At 41.3% G+C, this 18,337-nt stretch overlaps 1 protein-coding gene across 3 annotated transcripts; it reads right to left on the bottom strand.

Moving 5' to 3' along the window:
- Positions 1 to 270: 270 nt before the first annotated feature.
- LOC124270890 (xaa-Arg dipeptidase-like) lies at positions 271 to 16,108 on the bottom strand. 3 transcript variants are annotated; one of them, XM_046705954.1, is made up of 6 exons: positions 15,696 to 16,103; positions 4,057 to 4,205; positions 3,588 to 3,730; positions 2,346 to 2,500; positions 1,366 to 1,609; positions 271 to 408 (listed from the first exon to the last, which is right to left on the bottom strand). In XM_046705954.1, the coding sequence occupies exons 1-6, from the start codon at positions 16,062 to 16,064 to the stop codon at positions 278 to 280; spliced, it is 1,191 nt and encodes a 396-aa protein (XP_046561910.1). In that variant the 5' UTR covers positions 16,065 to 16,103; the 3' UTR covers positions 271 to 277. The 3 variants fall into 3 exon arrangements, with proteins under 3 accessions (XP_046561910.1, XP_046561909.1, XP_046561908.1); XM_046705953.1 differs by lacking the exon at positions 15,696 to 16,103 and adding an exon at positions 6,222 to 6,716; XM_046705952.1 differs by lacking the exons at positions 271 to 408; positions 1,366 to 1,609; positions 2,346 to 2,500; positions 3,588 to 3,730; positions 4,057 to 4,205 and adding exons at positions 10,136 to 10,582; positions 11,414 to 11,660; positions 12,962 to 13,116; positions 13,537 to 13,679; positions 13,960 to 14,108 and having other exon boundaries at positions 15,696 to 16,108.
- Between the last annotated feature and the right edge of the window lie 2,229 nt (positions 16,109 to 18,337).

Below are 18,337 nucleotides of genomic sequence, written 5' to 3'. Positions count from 1 at the left end.
TAAAACATGTGGTATTATTGGTACTTTCGAGATGAATCCCTTATTTGAAAAGCGTATCCGAGCAAACATACTATGGCAAAAGCCTATAACAGCAAAGAAGTAGACAATACTGTATATTGTGTATTTCTGCATTTTAAGGTACAAAATGTGTGAAGCCCATTTTGGTGTGGACATGGAATACCGCTAAAGATTAAAACCATACTTACTTGGTTACGTTACAAAAGTATGGAACATACTTATTCTGGTTACAGTGAGTATGTCAGCTCAAAAAGCGTATTCAGTTTTTGGAAAACTTCTTAAACTCTTCTGTGATCTCTGACAACATATCCGGTGATGTGTAGACGTCAATAGCTGTCATGGCGAGAGCCTTTCCCATGTCCAACGTGTAGGGCTGTGCTTCAGGCGAACCTAGGAACAAATAGGTAGGATGTAAGCACATGTTTCCACTGGATGGCAATCCATTATGCTCTTCCATGTACTTTCATGGTATCTGTCTGAGTGTCACACCGCATGTTCTGAATATCGACAAGAGCATCGTGCTTCAAAATAGAATTACAAGAATTTGGTAGATGTACCCTCAGAAGATCCCCTTTTAATGCATCTATGTAGAGCATCCTCTAAACATATATGTGACTCTTAATATCATTAGTTGGACATGTCCCCGCCAATCAACGTAGAACAAAACGATGTGTGGAACAACGTGTCCATGTACTTCGAGTATACGTACCGGCCAAATCAAAGTGGGTTCGTGTTTATGTTGTCCTAAAAGGTGCGGCGATAAGATGTCTTCTATTTCTTTTGAACTTTGAATAATTAAGCAATTAAGGTTGTATGCACTCATGCGTTTCATCCATTGTGATGGGGCGAAGCGATTATTTATCTCAATGATGCAATTACCGGAAACATAACTTTAAGAATGTTTTTTGGTAGTGAAGGAAGAAACACTGATTTCACGTTTAGGGTCTCCAAGTGATCACCAAATTATGCAACTTTACTCTTCACGTTAAGATCTACGTTAGGATTAAGGTCTCCAAGTGATCACCAAGTACTGAAACTTTTACTTTTCAAGTTAGGATCTACGTTAGGATCACGGTCTACAAGTGATCACCAAATACTGAGACTTTTACTTTTCACGTTAGGATCTACGTTAGGATTAAGGTCTCCGAGCGATCGCCAAATACTGAAACTACTGTTCACGTGAGGATCTTACATGGTCTGGTAAAGATATCGGAACGTCAAAACTGTTGTTCAAAACAACTCATGTGACAGCCCCTCTTTCAATAAAGAAGCCGCGTGCACTGTGATAATCAATTTAAAGCATTATACATTGGTTTTAAAGGGTCGTATGATGTAATGACATCTCACCAGCCACGGTTGTAAACTCCCTGGTGTGGTTCAGACAGTCCTTAACACCGACGTAGTACATGGGGTGGATGCCGGGAACGACGTAAGTAACGTTTCCCATGTCTGTAGATCCCATGGCCAGACCTGCCAGCTGTTCCTGCGGCGTGAACTCAACGCCAAGACTTTCAGCGTTAGCGACAAAGGCATTGGCCAGAGTCTTGTTGGTCACAACGTTGGTGTAAGCTCGATCAAAATCACATTCAGCCTGAATAACATCAAATTTGCTTGATGACTGTAAATTCATTATGCACAAATAACATTCTGAGATTACCGTACATATTTTGCTGACAGGATACACCATTAACGTAATGCACTATCACGCACATCTGATTAATATGTCTTTGTGACTGTTCATAGACATGCATCGTTTTTACATAATGCAAAGCTATGCCCATGTACATTTAGGTGGAACTTATCGTGCATCCTGGGAACATTCTACAACCAAACCATGTTGCCATTCCCGCTCATATTGAATGTAACCCAGTTACATTCAATGAACAAACCTTTACATTTCAGTACACCATTACAACATTCTGGGAGTCACTGACAAGGCATATACTGCCAGATACAGCGTCAACACTCTTTTAGGGTCTGTCCAGGAAATGAACATATATTTTGATACAAACCATCTATGACTATCTTAGCACGAAACTGATCAAAGTTATCATCCCGCCATTTATTAATAGACCCCTTATCAGATACCAATCAGTGTTTTTGTATCCAGCCAGACATCTCTTAGACCGATCCAGATACAGTAACTGATCAACGGGCGTGTTAATACCCTGACAAACAGCAGCGATACACCCTGTTAAATGTTCCACAACACTGACTGATGAATCAGTACAGTCCTACCAGAAGCTCACATTAAACAACACTGGCATCTTGTAAGCTTCGTGCGTTACATTCTGGTACGGTTCTGCCAGATTCTGACAGATACTGACCGTGCATCCTGTTGCTGTAGCAGCAGCCTCTATACACTTGGACACTTTCTCCTTCAGGACGTTCAGCTCTGCGTCAGTGGGCGCCCTCAGGTAGTACTCCAATTCCGTCAACTCCGGTATGATATTGGGCTTTGCTCCGCCGTTGTTGATGATTCCTTAATCATCGTCAGATATACACGTTTCAATTGCGGTATGTTTTCAATAGACCAGAGCAAAATGAATATTTAAGAAACAGCTTACAGTTCTCCATTCACGGACTGGTCATCTATAATAAGGAGTGGGTAGGTTCAGGTATGGCTTGGCTTTTTTTCATATTTTGCTGTCCCCCTTCCCACATTTTATGCATCATATTTTCATGCACACACAGATATTCCATTTACTTCACTTCATAGCGACCCGTCAAGGTCCGGTGATCTTCAGTACCCCATGCTTGTCGTAAGAGGCGACTAACGGGATCGGGTGATCAGGCTCGCTGGATTGGTTGACACATGTCATCGGTTCCCAATTGCGCAGATCGATGGTCATGCTGTTGATCACTGGATTGTCTGGTCCAGACTCGATTATTTACAGACCGCCGCCATAAAGCTGGAATATTGATGTGTGCGGCGTAAAACTCACTAACTCGCTCGCTCGCTCACTCCTCACTCACTCACTCACTCACTCACTCCCACTCACTCACTCACTCACTCACTCACTCACTCACTCACTCACTCACTCACTCACTCACTCACTCACTCACTCACTCACTCACTCACTCCACTCACTCACTCACTCACTTCATAGCGTCTGGTGTCCCCCGCCGTGATATTGCTGGGGTATTGCTAAAAGTGACGTGAAGCTAAACACTAAACATACATACTCATTCCCCTCAAAAGCAGTTCTGAATGGGGGTGGGGGAGGGGGATAGATCCAGGCTCGACTCCCCAACATGGGTACATTGTGTGCAGCCCATTTCTGCTGTCCTCTGCTTTGATATCGCTGGAATAACGCTAAAGGTCGACGTAAAACCAAACTCATTCACTCATTCATAGCTATCCTGGAATTATGTTTAAATTTATATCATAGCATTTGTTTATTTTTTAAATTAGAACCTCATCACTCCCAACCCCAAAATATTTGTGTTAACTTTTTTGCTTTCCCCCTCAAATTTTTATATTTTCTCAGATAACTAACAATCATCACGGCTTCCCATTTGTTCAGATAATGTTTGGATTTGACTGATTGTAATTGTAGTTCCCTTACCATGCACTCTCCAGTCAGGTTTCATCTGTTGTCTGAGACAGGAAATGTTCTGGTAACACAAGACGGCGGCGTCAAGGGCGTTGACGCCCTTCCAGGGAAATCCTGCAGCGTGAGACGCCTTGCCATGGAACTTGATGTTGCATCTTTAGAAACAGTACAACTATTCACTATCTTTGGCATACGAGGTGTTTAACTGGCATATCGAGGTGTTTGCCATTATGGTATGGAAGCCAAAGTGATGGAGTTTGTAGAATCAATAGGACTGAATATGGAGACAGACAGGTCTGTAAAAATATTCATCATTAAAAGTTTTAACGTGACATAAACTTGAATCTGGTATATTTTGGGTCGTGAATAAAGTTAGCCTGAAACAGTCACAAGCTGTTCAATGAAACACAGTTAACTACAGATTGTTACGATGATGGAATGATACAATGCTGTTGTATAAAATTGCTGTTGTATATCTTACGCCACAATGGCCAGACATGTGGGGAACGCCGTTACACATGGCGATGGATGCGCCATCATCGCAATATCTACATCATCAAAGACTTTGGCGTTGATGAGATCAAGTTTGCCACCACCGCCCTCTTCTGCTGGTGTTCCAAGAACAGTCAACTAAAACCCAAGATAGATACACTCCTGAACAAGTCATTTCATCAAGGGAACGCTGTTGGAATAACCATTTATGAGACTCATTTATGTGTACTGTACCCACTAATATTTGTTTTGTGTGCAGATGTAACGGTTGCCGTCAAATGTGAGTTTCATGGTTTTGATGCATTAACAACAAAGGGCATTTAGGTTTCAATTACAATTTCCTAAATACGGACACGATACCCAGTCAAATTTGTATTTTAGTGTTTCGGTGATCGCTTCGTAGTAGGAATTTGATGTTGCAATATAGCATACCCGCACACAGACACACATACGTACGTATGTACGTACATACATACATACATACATACGCACATACATACATACATACATACATACATACACGCACGCACACACACACACGCACACACACACACACACACACACATACATACACACACACATAAACAGGTAGTTACATACATAGGTACTACATACATACATAAATCTTTACATACATACATACATACCACGTATGGACACTAGTCATAAATCCTAAGGTAGTTAACACAATAGGTACTACATACCGTCATAATTACCGTAGTTAACATACACGAATCGTAACTTACCGCAGTTAACACAACGGACACGACATACCGTAACTGTCATAAAATCCTTACCGTAGTTAACACAATGGGCACGACATACCGTAACTGTCATAGTTAAACGTTCCTTTCTGTACTCTTCCCATGCAATTGTCATGCATGGTTTTATCGATCCTCGAGGTTATGTAATTTATGAGTGCCGTAGCTACTCAAGCACATGTTGATTATTTGTATTACATTTCTGTGAGGAGTTATCGTCCACACACTGTTATATCACGCACTGCCCATATTACCTGACTTAGATTGAATATGTATCAGGTTATCATTGATAATTAATATTGCATGTCATTATAATGTATTAATTGGTGTAGTTTGAATCTTTTGTTGCACACTTGCTTGAATAAACCTGCGGAACTCATAGCATTCTCCTCTCCTGTTTCAAGGATAACAACGATGACCTTATAACCGTTAAGTTACATGTCTGTACTTGTTACCGATAGCTCATTGACCTGGAAGTGTCAAGTGTACCACGGGAGTCTCAACAAGCTGTCAACACAATCATTGTTCGTGATATTTTACACCTGTTAATGACAGTCATGAGTTTGATAGCGTAAACCTATACTGCTTTATCAACGCTACATCTTGTTTTACCGTGTCAATTTAGGCTTTTAATTTCATTGTTATTGTACAGCAACTCGGTTAGCAGTGAATGCAGCTGAACAGATTCAGTAGTCCACTTTGTCATCCCGCTTGTACAGGGTAGACAGTTTTAATATCCACCAATGCACTAGCACATGTAGCTATGGATATTAAATTTTATAATTAAAACTCAATGAAAGCATTCAGTACAGGGTGATGGGGCAGCCTAGTGGTTAAGGCGTTCGCTCGTCACGTCAATCACCCGGGTTCGATTTCCCACATGGACACACGATTTGTGTGAAGCCTAATTGTGTCCCCTGCCGTGATATTGCTGGAAAAGCGGCGTAGAAATAAACTCACTCATTCAGTACAATTTGTTTATTGTTTAACGCCTCACTCAGCAATATTCCAAACCTCAGTACGAGGTTTAGTTTTGACCTTGGCAATACATAGTACGGCAGCCACACAGTGGTGTTAATACAGGTGAAAGCCTGTAGCTCAGGATCACACCACATATTTGCAGGTCAACGTGATACGCAATATTACTGGCTACGGCTTTAAACAGCATTCGGACACTCACCAAATTTGCTACACATCATAATGACCTTCCCTCCCGTACCTGCAGCCTGTGGCGCAGCTCCCGTGTCGGTTATCCTCCGCAGCAACTCCGTCTTCAGTCCTCTTATTTACAGGTCGCCGTGACATACGATATAGGTCATTGCGGTGTGAAACAACATTCAATCACTCACCTAACTTGCGTGGCGATAAACGGAACACGAAAGTTTATACCAACCTTCCCTCCCGTCCCTGTAGCCTGAAGCGCAGCTTTCACACCAAGACCCGCTGCCACGCCCAATTCAGCTATCAGGTTGTGACCACAGGCGTGTCCGATCTCCGGCAGGGCATCATATTCACACAGTATAGCCACGTGAGGACCTGTTCCGTCTTTACCAAACACTGCCCTGAAGGCTGTATTCAGTTTGTAATTCCTCTCAACCTCAAATCCATGCTTCTCAAGAAAATCTGTCAGTACATTGTGAGCATTTACCTCTTTAAAGTTCAGCTCAGGCTTCTCCCAAATGGCCTGACTGACTTTGTTCAAGTCATCTGCATGCTTGTCTATTTCCACGCAAGCTGTATTTTTCATTGGTTTTTCCGTCATTCTGTGTGGAAGGTGCGCTGTATGTGGTGACGATCACGAGACTCCAGACCACGAGGCTGGGCTGACTCATATGATATAGTGTACTCCTATGTAGTTCACATTACAGCTGGGGTTGTATGCAGGCGAGATATGTTTATATACCCATAGCTCTCCTAGGTCATCAGTTCACGCTATGTAAGTTCGACACACGCTCTTGTACGTAACGCACCAGGTTATCCAGAGGTCAATGTTTCCGCTTGACGAGTAGCTGCAGGTAGCTTTGAGCTTAGCATTTTCCTGTTACATCAAATATGCATCTCAGAATGTTAAGATACATTTAAAGGTTTGTGAGAAGCAACATAAAGTAAATCCGTTATACCTGGCTCCGTTTTGTTTGCAGTCCGCAGTATTGCAGCTATGTGACGACGGTCAGTAAATAATCGTATCTGAACCAAGCAATCCTGTGATCAACATCATGAGGATTGAACAACGCATCTGGGATACGATGACACGTGCCAACTAAGCTTGCGAGCCTGTCCACCTTATCCCGTTAGTATACCTCCTAGTTTCTAGCCATTCTCGGTTCGTTATAATTCTTCTACGTGGCTCCTCAACGGAGGTTGAAGTACTGTAAAAATTATTATTCTCCTGAGAGGATACGTAAACAGTCGAAGAAAAATTTAATCTTCCACATTTTTACTTGTAGTATTATTGTCATTTAAATTGTGGCTAAATTTGCCTACAATCGCCAGCAGCTAAAGGGATGGTGTAAATCCTGCTAGGGTCCATGCTAGGGTTGTCGAAAATAGTTTTCTACTTTTAAATGTAAATGCTAACACGTTTTAACTTTTTTTGTGATACTCTAGTTATTTTGTAGTCCGTCGATGACTGGTTATTTAACTACTTGTATGTAGAGTATATGTAAAACATTTCTCGTCACTATATGGATGAAATATTGCCGAGGTGACGTTAAATTGTAACTCACTCACTCACTCTTCGACGTGGCGGAATGAAATTTCGTCAGCAATATGAATTAGTTGAGCATTATCATTTGGGGTTTGTTCGCTTTTGTGAGTCCGTTTTATACCATACCTGCCTTAAACCCCATTTGTTTTCTTTCAGACTTGTGCCATAAAAGCGGGACAAAAATACACCCCGAATGGAGCTGCTATAGTATGCATGTATGAGCGTTGGCCTTATCTGCATATCTATGAAAACAGTCAATTTGAAATCGTCCATATACATAATGTGAGGGTTTAGATTTTACAACGCGTTCGAGATCATTGCAAGTTTCCGGGTTAAAGTTTTAGTGAGATATCATGCTACAGTTTAGCATGGCTATCACACCAAGACACACTACACTAACCATCAAATGAGCAGTGCTTGTTTTATCACCCTAATGCCAGGCAAGATGACAACGGCCATCATAAACGTATTACGTATTTTGGTGTGACATGGCCACTGTCGGTATGGATTGATTCACAGCTCAGGAGCAGCATCAGTGGAATTTGGTAAACCACCCACACAGGAAAAGAGAGCTTTACATGTACTATTATCTTACCTCACACACAAATGTCGCTTTTGATTGGCTGAGAGCTTTTCTATTATTTTCGATGTACCCCGCTTACAAGCGAGTAACATTTCAATGTACCCCGCTGTCAATGGCAACTCATTTGGTACTTCCTGGTAGTAATTCTTTATCTCGAATAACATTGAATCACGTATGATGTACGGAAATTACCGATGTTTTGCGAATGCAAATTGATGGAAGGGAGATAACTCTAAATCTGTTTTTCTTGTCAGCAAAATCTAGCGATGGCTACAAAAAGATTTGTACCCGTGCTTCAAACAATTCAAAATTAACATTAAGGTGTTCGGTAAGATAAATACGTTGTTCACTGGTCCCTCGGGGCCCATGGGTTGATGTACCCTCGATGTTTGTTTATGTTCCCCTCGCCCTTCGGGCTCAGGGAACATAAACAAACATCGAGCAGTATGTACAGTTACCTTGAATAACTTGAGGTGTTCAATTCCACCCTCTTGACCAGTAAACAAGATTACATATCTGCAGGTAATACTGGCCACACAACGTGTCATAAACAGACACCCTCATATCCAGCAGTATGGTTTTAAGTGTACTTTGGAATACTGCTATTCCGCAAAGGGTGTTCTAGACACTTCCACACACAACTGTTGGCATAGAAGTATCCAAGCTTGAAAGGATAATTCCCGGGCAGTTATAAGTATCACATTGGTAATGTTGGAGATTACCATATCTGCAGGTAATACTGGCAATATCACAGGGTAAATCACAAAACAGGTGTTGCATAATCTATGTTTTCTCTGATGCTCAGATCCTACGTAATGCTAGTGTGCCCCAATGCAACGGGAGGTGCTCAGTCAGCACAGTGAGTCTTCGCCTGTATGCAGCTGCTCCTTCGCATACATGGGTGCAATCCTACACTTGTTCGCTATACGAGTCATCGCATACGGTAGATGTGTGATGTAGGTTTGATGCCGTCTTTACCATTATGTCAGTTTCTCCCTATTATTGTGAGGAGAAAGGTAGGTTTGGTCGGTGATGACCACCGCTTGTTTGAATCCGTCATAGAGCAAACCATTTGTAATATGTACACCGAAATCTCATCTATCTTGTCTGTTTAATGTATTCAGCAAATATTCGGTGTATCCCTCTTATCATAACACTCGCGCGCGCTCTCACACACACACACACACACACACCGGGCAGGATCCTTAATTCTCAATGCTATAAGTAAACGTCAATTAACACCTCCCTACGTCGGCGGACCTTACGTATGTACATGTGCATATGTCAGTGATCTTGCACAACGTGGCGTAATGTCCCCATCTATAAAACCTGACTGGCATGATCAGTCGGGGAGAAAAGTCGGGGAGACAAGCCCAGATCATCGACAGAAGCAGACAGATCATGCGCTACTCAGCAACTACGTCGACGATGAAGAATCTCAGTCCGACTTCTGCACGTGTGAAGTCACAGAGCGGGTCTCCACACCGGGAACATTGGCCAGTCGGTCCCGGTGTGCGATCTGTCAGGTGTTTACAATCAACCTGTACCATTTCAACCATTATTTCACCAACTATCATAATCATGGCTACTGTCGTCTTCAGTTCTACCACTGACCATTGGCTTCCGTCCGTCCGAGAGCCTTCCCATACGAGAGCCTCCACAAAGAATGCTCTTAGTCAAATCTAACGGGCATAAGTGCGAGTCATTCAGTTCTGGAATCTTATTACACGCACTTTAGCACACGAAAATGCTGTGGTTCAGACAACTTTGTTAAACCTGTCCCAACTTCTTCTTCGAGTGGCATTTTTAGAAGTTGGAGTGTCAGATAATGACAGACTTTATGGATGAACAATTTCTTTATTCAGGTGATGCGGCGTTTCGATATAGATTCTTGCATACCTGCTTGACAATACAATAATCTGTATCGAAACTCCGCATCAACTGAATAAAGAAGTTGTTCATCCATAAAGTTTGTCCTTACCTGTTCCAACGTCTACTGATATCAATATTTCCGACACAGTGAAACAAATGAAATTTAATCATAACACTAAGACATGTGGAGTTACAAAACGGTATTTCAGATCAATTCCTTCTTTGTAAAGCGCTTTCAAACAAACAGTATATAGCCACAGTGAAAACCATTACTTAAGAATATGACAATATGGTTCACTGTGTGTCTCTACCTTATAAGTTAAAAGGCATTCTCAGTAATCTCACATTGTTACAAATAGTGATAATTTTGTGACCACATTTCCTTTCCGTATAATAATCTAATTCTGCTCGCTGCATGGGTATTTCAGATGAAAAAATAAACTAGTGTTGCAATATTTCTAATTAGTACTGAAATAGTTCTTAAACTCTTCTTTGATCTCGGACAACTTTTCCGGGGATGTGTAGACATCAATAGCTGTCATGGCGAGAGCCTTTCCCATGTCCAATGTGTAGGGCTGGGCTTCAGGCGAAACTAGGAACAGACAAATAGTACATAAACATATGTTTTCAGCCCAGATAATCCAGTGTGCACTTTCTTGTACAGCGTCGTAATTGTCATGCACAATGTTCTGTATATCGACAGTGAGATCTTTAAAATACCCATATCTGTCATACGTTATTTCATATGAGCATAATTATGTGTGCATTAAAATTGGTGAACATGCTACCACACATTTACTTATAACAAGCGATAAGGGGTTGAACGTGGTCATGGAGAACATAATGGGTTCAAATCAAAGCGGGTTTATTCCTATATTGTTCCTTTATTCCTATGATTGGCTGTTATTATTTTTGTTTGACTTTGCAATTATACAGTCGATTGTGTTGGACTGTTGCATTCAATCATTTTATTCACTGTGATCGATTGTTGGGATATCGTTTGTCACGAATGTATATAACCAAAAGGCCTAGAAAACTGTCCTTTTGTTGTGTGTGAAAAAACACTGAATATTTAGATTATGATGACCAAAAGATCACTAAATTATTTATCCATTAATGTTAACACTATGAGTTTTTTAGTTTTATGCCTTTAGCAACATTCCAGTAATAACACGACGGGGGACACCAGAAATGGGCTTTACACACTATACCCACGTGGGAAATCGAACCCGGGTCTTCAGCGTGACAAGCGAACGCTTTAACTACAGGCTACCCCACGTAGGCATATCCCTTTTATGTCATGAGACTTACGCTTTCATGTGACATCCCTCACTTTCAATAAAGAAGCTGTGTGCACTGCGATAATCAATTTAAAGCATAGTACATTAGTTCTAAAATGTCGTATGTTGTAGTGACATCTTACCAGCAGCCGCTGTGAACTCCCTGGTATGGTTCAGACAGTCCTTAACACCGACGTAGTACATGGGGTGGATGCTGGGAACGACGTAGGTAACGTTTCCCATGTCTGTAGATCCCATGGCCAGACCTGCCAGCTTTTCCTGCGGCGTAAACTCAACGCCAATACTTTCAGCGTTAGCGACAAAGGCATTGGCCAGGGTCTTGTTGGTCACAACGTTGGAGTTGGCTCGTGGATCAAAATCACATTCAGCCTGAATGAAATCAAAATGGCTTGATGAATAATAGTATTGTTGAGATTATCTGTACATACTTTACTTACATGACACGTTTTTAATGACATTACTTACCTACGAGGGCGAAAATATTGGGTTCATATTTTTCATACGATGCCCTAGGGCAAAATATTACTTTGTCATGCTGACGTGACGTCATGAACAATCCAATCACGTCACGTTTCTTCTATGACGTTACGTTCTACATGCTGCGACGGGTAGCCGGTCTATGTTTGAAAGTAGATTTGGGTTTATTTGCCTCTATTTGACGACTTCGGTAATAAACAGAATATTATATTCGTGCCCATATCATACTATGTTTACGAGGCTCGTGCCTAAATGTCGGTATATCCCTCGCTCTCGCTCGGGAAATACTAACATTTAGGCCCTCGTGTTGTAAACATAGTATGTCATAGGCAACCATATAATATCCTCCATGAACTATCACGTCCACGTGATAGATATGACGTTCTGACAGTTCATTAAACCTATAATTAAACTAGTCGGTATTTAGATGGTACTGAATGTGCAGAACATCTGCCACGTACTACAAAAGAACCATATTGCCATTGCAAATTACATTGACTGGGGTCGTATTACCATTTTAGCAGATACGTTTGTATTGTGAAATACATAAATGAAATGATGGGAGACACAGATACAGCCATGACTGTGTTAGAATCCGTCTCGAAAATATCCATCTTGATGTGGACCAACTATTACATGTTTAACAATTATTAGCAATGTTGAGGAAATGTAATGACTGAGAGTTAAAATACATGCATATGTAATTCAAACACGTAGCCAGAGGTACACTAAAACAACACGGTAATAGATGTGATAGGATGTAAAATACAAACACGAAGAGGCCAGTGATACACTAACGATTTTAAACATGTAGCGCCTCCATGTATGTATACATATCCCCCTGATATTCCCTACCATTCACCCGGTGAAGGGGCAAGCATACACTCCGACATGTCATGTTGTTCACAATAAAGAAGTTGGCATCCATAAATCTTGCTTTTCTTATGCATTCCACTTCTGAATGTCCTTCAAAGATTTGCCAAAGGCTGTGTTAAAATCCTGCAGGATTATTACCAAACTTCTTTGACACTGTATTAACATCTTCGATAGACATCGGCCATACACCCTGTTAATATTTTTACAACACCGATTTGACAGTCTGTAAACATACTACCAGATACTACCATTCAACAACGTTGACATATTATAAGCTACTGGCTCTACATTTTGGTAACGACCTCCCACATACTGACCGTGCATCCTGTTGCTGTAGCAGCAGCCTCAATACACTTGGACACTTTCTCCTTCAGGACGTACACCTCTGCATCAGTGGGCGCCCTCAGGAGGTACTCCAGTTCCGTCAACTCCGGTATGATATTGGGCTTGGCTCCGCCGTTGTTGATGATTCCTTAACCAAGTATATACGTTTCAGTTGTTGTATGTTTCTAATAGACCAGAGCAAAGAATATTAAAAAGACATAACATACAGTTTTCATTGAGGGACTGGTCACCCATTATAGGTTGTGGGATGGGATTGCATCTGGGATCTATCTTGGGACTGTTTCATAACATTGTTTCTTACACACACACAAATATATGTAACACGAATTCCGTTTACTTCACCTCTATACGTTCCGAAATACTGTTCAAATTTATATCATATTTATTTTAAAAAGGCAGAACTGACTTAGTTTTATGCCACCCTATTCACTCCCAACCCAAAAATAATTGTGTTAACTTTTTTTGCGTACCCCCTCTGATTTTCACATTTTCTCAGATAACTAACAATCATCACGGCTTCCCATTTGTTCAGATAATGTACCCTTACCATGCACTCTCCAGTCAGGTTTCATCTGTTGTCTGAGACAGGAGATGTTCTGGTAACACAAGACGGCGGCGTCAAGGGCGTTGATGCCCTTCCAGGGAAACCCCGCAGCATGTGATGCCTTGCCATGGAACTTGATGTTGCATCTTTAGAAACAGTACTATTTACTATACAAGTTTGAGTAACACATCGAGGTGTTGCAGCTCATGGAATGGATAGGTCTGGAAGTGATGAGAGACAGGTCAGTAAAAATTTGAGCCACCAAATAAAATGCCAAATTTGTCACATGACATAAACCTCATGCTGATATATTGTATGTAATGGATGAAATATTGCCTAAAGAAGTCACTGATTGTATTCGCTGTCCAGTGAAAGACAGTAAACTATTAGAACCATCGAATGGTAAAATGTTGTTGTATATTTTACCTGATAATGGACAAGCAGAAAGGAAACGCTGTTGCAAATGGCGACGGGTGCGCCATCATTGCAATATCAACATCATCAAAGACTTTGGCGTTGATGAGATCATGTTTTCCACAACCGCCCTCTTCTGCAGGTGTTCCAAGAACAGTTAACTGAAAAAGGACAGATATGCATATGAACAGGTTATTTGATCAATGCAGCGCGCTATGGTGATAACCATTTAGATGAGCTAATTATATGCACAGTACCCACTAATATTTGTACCCGCTGTGGGTGTTGTCCACCAAATTTACACCAAAGACTGTCAAGGTTTCTAAATACAGACTCGAGAGTGAGAAAGTAAGGTTTTACGCTGCCTTTAGCAATATCACGACAGGGGACACCAGAAATGGGCTTCACATATTGTACCCAAGTTGGTAATCGAACCAGTGCCTTTAGCGTGACGAGCCAACGCTTTGACCACTAGGACACCGCCCACGGACTAGAAAATTAGACCAATTTTCATTTTACTGATTCGGTGATCCCGATTCTCTTTGTAGTTTGAACATGATGTTGTAACATAGCATAAGCATACAACAGGACTGGTCATAAACAAGGCAGTGGGGTATTTGCGGCTGCAGTGGGCTTGCACTTAAAATACGAAACATTAGAAGGGAAACCTAGTCACTACGCTCACGCTACAAGAATATCCACACACTGCCTCCCTGACGAAGTTAATTACGCTTTGTTCAGAGAGCTTAACGTCGGTCACTATGAACCAAAAGTCGTGTAAGTATGTTGCATGTCAGGCGGACTAGTACACACATACACACATGCACTTGAATGCACGTCGCTAAACATGCACATTCTTGAACGCGGTGTTGAACCACATTTCACCTGACCTATTTCGGTTCAAAGATACTGCAGTTGGTATGCATGATTATTGATATAACATTTTAGTCCTTACGGTACAGGTAGCATATTGACCTGTATCTGTCAAGTGTACCTCTGATGATTCAAGTCCGATAGCTGTCAGAACAGAACAGAACTTCTGGTATTTGTAAGCTATACGTCTGATAGAGTAAACCAACTCTGTTAGGAGAAAATGTGACATTTTTTGTTTCCATGTGTTTACCTTGTTAAATTAGGTTTTTAATTTCATTGTTTTTGTATGTTCAAATACATGAAGTCGCTTAAGAGAGAATGAATGCACGTTGTTATGCAGCGATCCAGAGGTAGCCTGTTTTCCTTCTTTATAACGACTGTGTAAAAACAACCAATACACTTTTGCTTATAGTTATGTATAGGTATGACGTCGCTCAACGAAAGCATTCAGTGTCAGGTTTCGTTATATGAACCTTGAGTGTTCCCCGTGCCTGGTGGTTGATGTTTTGTTACGCCGCACTCAGCAATATCCCAGCTACATGGCGGCGGTCTCTAAATAATCGAGTCATAACCAGACAATCCAGTGACTAACACCATGAGCATCGACCTACGCATTTGGCATACGATGACATGTGTCAACCAAGTCAGCGAGTCAGACCACCCGATCCCGTTAGTCGCCTCTTACGACAAGCATGGGTTATTGAAGATCAGTTCTAACCCGGATCTTCATGGGTACCCCGTGTCTGTAGTCTCCGTCTTCAGTCCTCTTATTTACAGGTCGCCGTGACATACGGTATAGCTCAATACAGCGTGAAACAACATTCAATTTATCTAACTTGCGTGGCGATAAACGGAACAAGACAAAATATTCTTACCTTCCCTCCCGCCCCTGTAGCTTGAAGCGCAGCTTTCACACCAAGACCCGCTGCTACGCCCAATTCAGCTATCAGATTGTGGCCACAGGCGTGTCCGATCTCCGGCAGGGCATCATATTCACACAGTATGGCCACGTGAGGACCTGTTCCATCTTTACCAAACACTGCCCTGAAGGCTGTATTCAGTTTGTACTTCCTCTCAACCTCAAATCCGTGCTTCTCTAGAAAATCTGTCAGTACATTGTGAGCATTTACCTCTTTAAAGTTTAGCTCAGGCTTTTCCCAAATGGCCTGACTGAGTTTGTTTAATTCATCTGCATGCTTGTCAATTTCCACGCAAGCTATCTTCTTCATTGGTTTTGCCGTCATCTTCTGTGTGTGGTGACGGTCATGAGACTCCTTCTAAAAGTGACACGCGGTTGTGCTGTCGTCTTATATGATACGGTGTACACCTATAAATAGTTCATGCTGCAGCAGGGTTTAAATCTGGGTTACATCTATGTATATGCTCCCATATCGGCCTATTATTCAACACACATGTCTCAGTGCATGCAATGTGTACACATCGAATCCTAAAAATCAAGGGGTCAAGGTGCCCGCTTGATGTGTACCTATATGGCTAGATCTGAATCGTTGGTCTTGACGAAATACCATGAATCCCATCTAGGAACGAGACAAATTTAAGCTGGAAAATATGTATCCTGTTAACAAGCAAACAGCTATACCTTTTTTCCGAGTCACTGAAAGTCACGTGGCACCGAACACGTTAATCGAAACTATATCGAAATGAAAGCTTTTTCCATCAATTTTCACTTGTTTTCTTTTAAGGCTTCTTTTTAATATGGTAGAATGAAACGTGTCGGCAGGATCTATCGTTGCAGCAATACCACTCGGGTGAGTGAGTGAGTGAGTTTAGGTTTACGCCGCACTCAGCCATATTCCACCCATATGGAGGCGGTCTGTAAATAATCGTGTCTGGACCAGACAATCCAGTGATCAACAGCATGAGCATCGATCTACGCAACTGGGATACGATGACATATGTCAACCAAGTCAGCCAGTCTGACCACCCGATACCGTTAGTCGCCTTTTACGTCATGCATCGATATCGTTTTCCTGCTGCCACAAGGGACCTAATACACAGCATATGACAGTGACCTTGGTCAGTGCACGGAAGCATTATCTCTTGTATCATCTGAAAGATTGTGTCATTAAGGCATTCCAGTGTATCTATGTAAGTCTGTCAACTTTGGTTATACATTTCAAAGTATTCGGTGTCCTGTGTACGTTTTTCTATTTACATTTATAACATATTTGTTTGAAAACGTAGAACCGTTTCATCCCTTTTATGCCAATCTCAGCGCCCACCCCACCCAAATAGTTGTAACATATCATTTCATGATGCCCCTTTAAACATCATGTCCGATATTAGATGTCCAGTCCTATGTGGTCAGTCAGTTCTTAACGTGCCTAACCTAACGCATAACATTGTGGGTTGTCGGGTGTGGTCGATTGGGATCAATTGGAGTGCGAATGAACCATAACTGCAGGTCGCCATTGTCCGAGTATAACTGTTAGGAGTGTCCCGTACCATACAACACTGCGGGCAGAGCGGGCATGACTTGACATTACTTCAAATAATGATATCACCAGGGGAATTGCGTCATGATCCGCATGTCAACAGTTAAACACGGAGGGTCGTGCGGTCTGATCTAACCTATTTAAATGATGACCTACTTTCTACAATACTCTTTTCTTCGTTTACATTCCAATGTTTAAGAGATGGTATCCCTCATTATGTCATCTTTGCAAATGTTCTTCCATCCATGCTACCTTCAGACGAATGGCAGACTTTTAACCCTGGTATGCGTGTCCCGCATGAACTGCACAAGCATTTCTCTCCTCTTGGTGTTCTGCTTCTATCTTCTGGATGTGTTGTAGAGACTCAGCTGTCTCCACTGTCGATGATAGTCACCAAACATCCTGACATACGTAACCACAAACGTGTCAACAATGATATAAAGGTATAAATATCCGCTGTGACAATAAATACAACATATAACATAAATATATTTTACAATGCCACTGATGATTTGTCTTCAGGCAGAATAAGTGTAATTTCGTTCGCAGACGCAGTGTCATACTTAATGAAACTGCAGTGTAGACTGGATGCGTACTATCAGGGATAATCTACAATTATATATGATTCATGATAGTTAGGGATAGGATGGAATGTCTAAATGTACTTTCAATTATTTCCTGTATTCACCCTGTTTAGGAAAAAACAACCAAAATTGTTGTTTCTGAGTCTAACGATTAAAAAGAAATTACGACCTTCATATTTAAAAAATGCCATCCCTCCATAATATGTTTTTGAACATGTTAGTGTGCAAGTGGTTTGTGTGTTTTTTAGTGTGCATTCCTCTCTGCATAAGGAGAAATCTACTGACGGGATTTTGTGATTTGTGACAATGTATAATTGTAACATTGAAACATTGACATGATATGTTTATGATAAATAAAGAGAAATCGACTGACTGACTGATTTTGTATTTATTTATTTCTATGTCCATGTGGTGTTGAGGTAACTGTAGTTGAAATGAGTTTGTTTTATATTTGAATGTATTATGAATAAAATATAT

The sequence above is a fragment of the Haliotis rubra genome, unplaced genomic scaffold, assembly GCF_003918875.1.
Source record: "Haliotis rubra isolate DU_JTF1 unplaced genomic scaffold, ASM391887v1 Scf1556, whole genome shotgun sequence".
NCBI lineage: Eukaryota > Metazoa > Mollusca > Gastropoda > Lepetellida > Haliotidae > Haliotis > Haliotis rubra.
This window is presented reverse-complemented; position numbering and strand designations above follow the sequence as displayed.

What these genes read in the sequence shown, in the direction of transcription:
- LOC124270890 (XM_046705952.1), bottom strand. Translation starts at nt 16,064, where the DNA reads ATGACGGCAAAACCAATGAAGAAGATAGCTTGCGTGGAAATTGACAAG. An exon ending in ACCTGACTGGAGAGTGCATG is followed by an intron (nt 13,117 to 13,536) that starts GTAAGGGTACAT and finishes TACTTGGTTAAG; the next exon opens with GAATCATCAACAACGGCGGA. An exon ending in GGAGTTCACAGCGGCTGCTG is followed by an intron (nt 10,583 to 11,413) that starts GTAAGATGTCAC and finishes GTCTGTTCCTAG; the next exon opens with TTTCGCCTGAAGCCCAGCCC.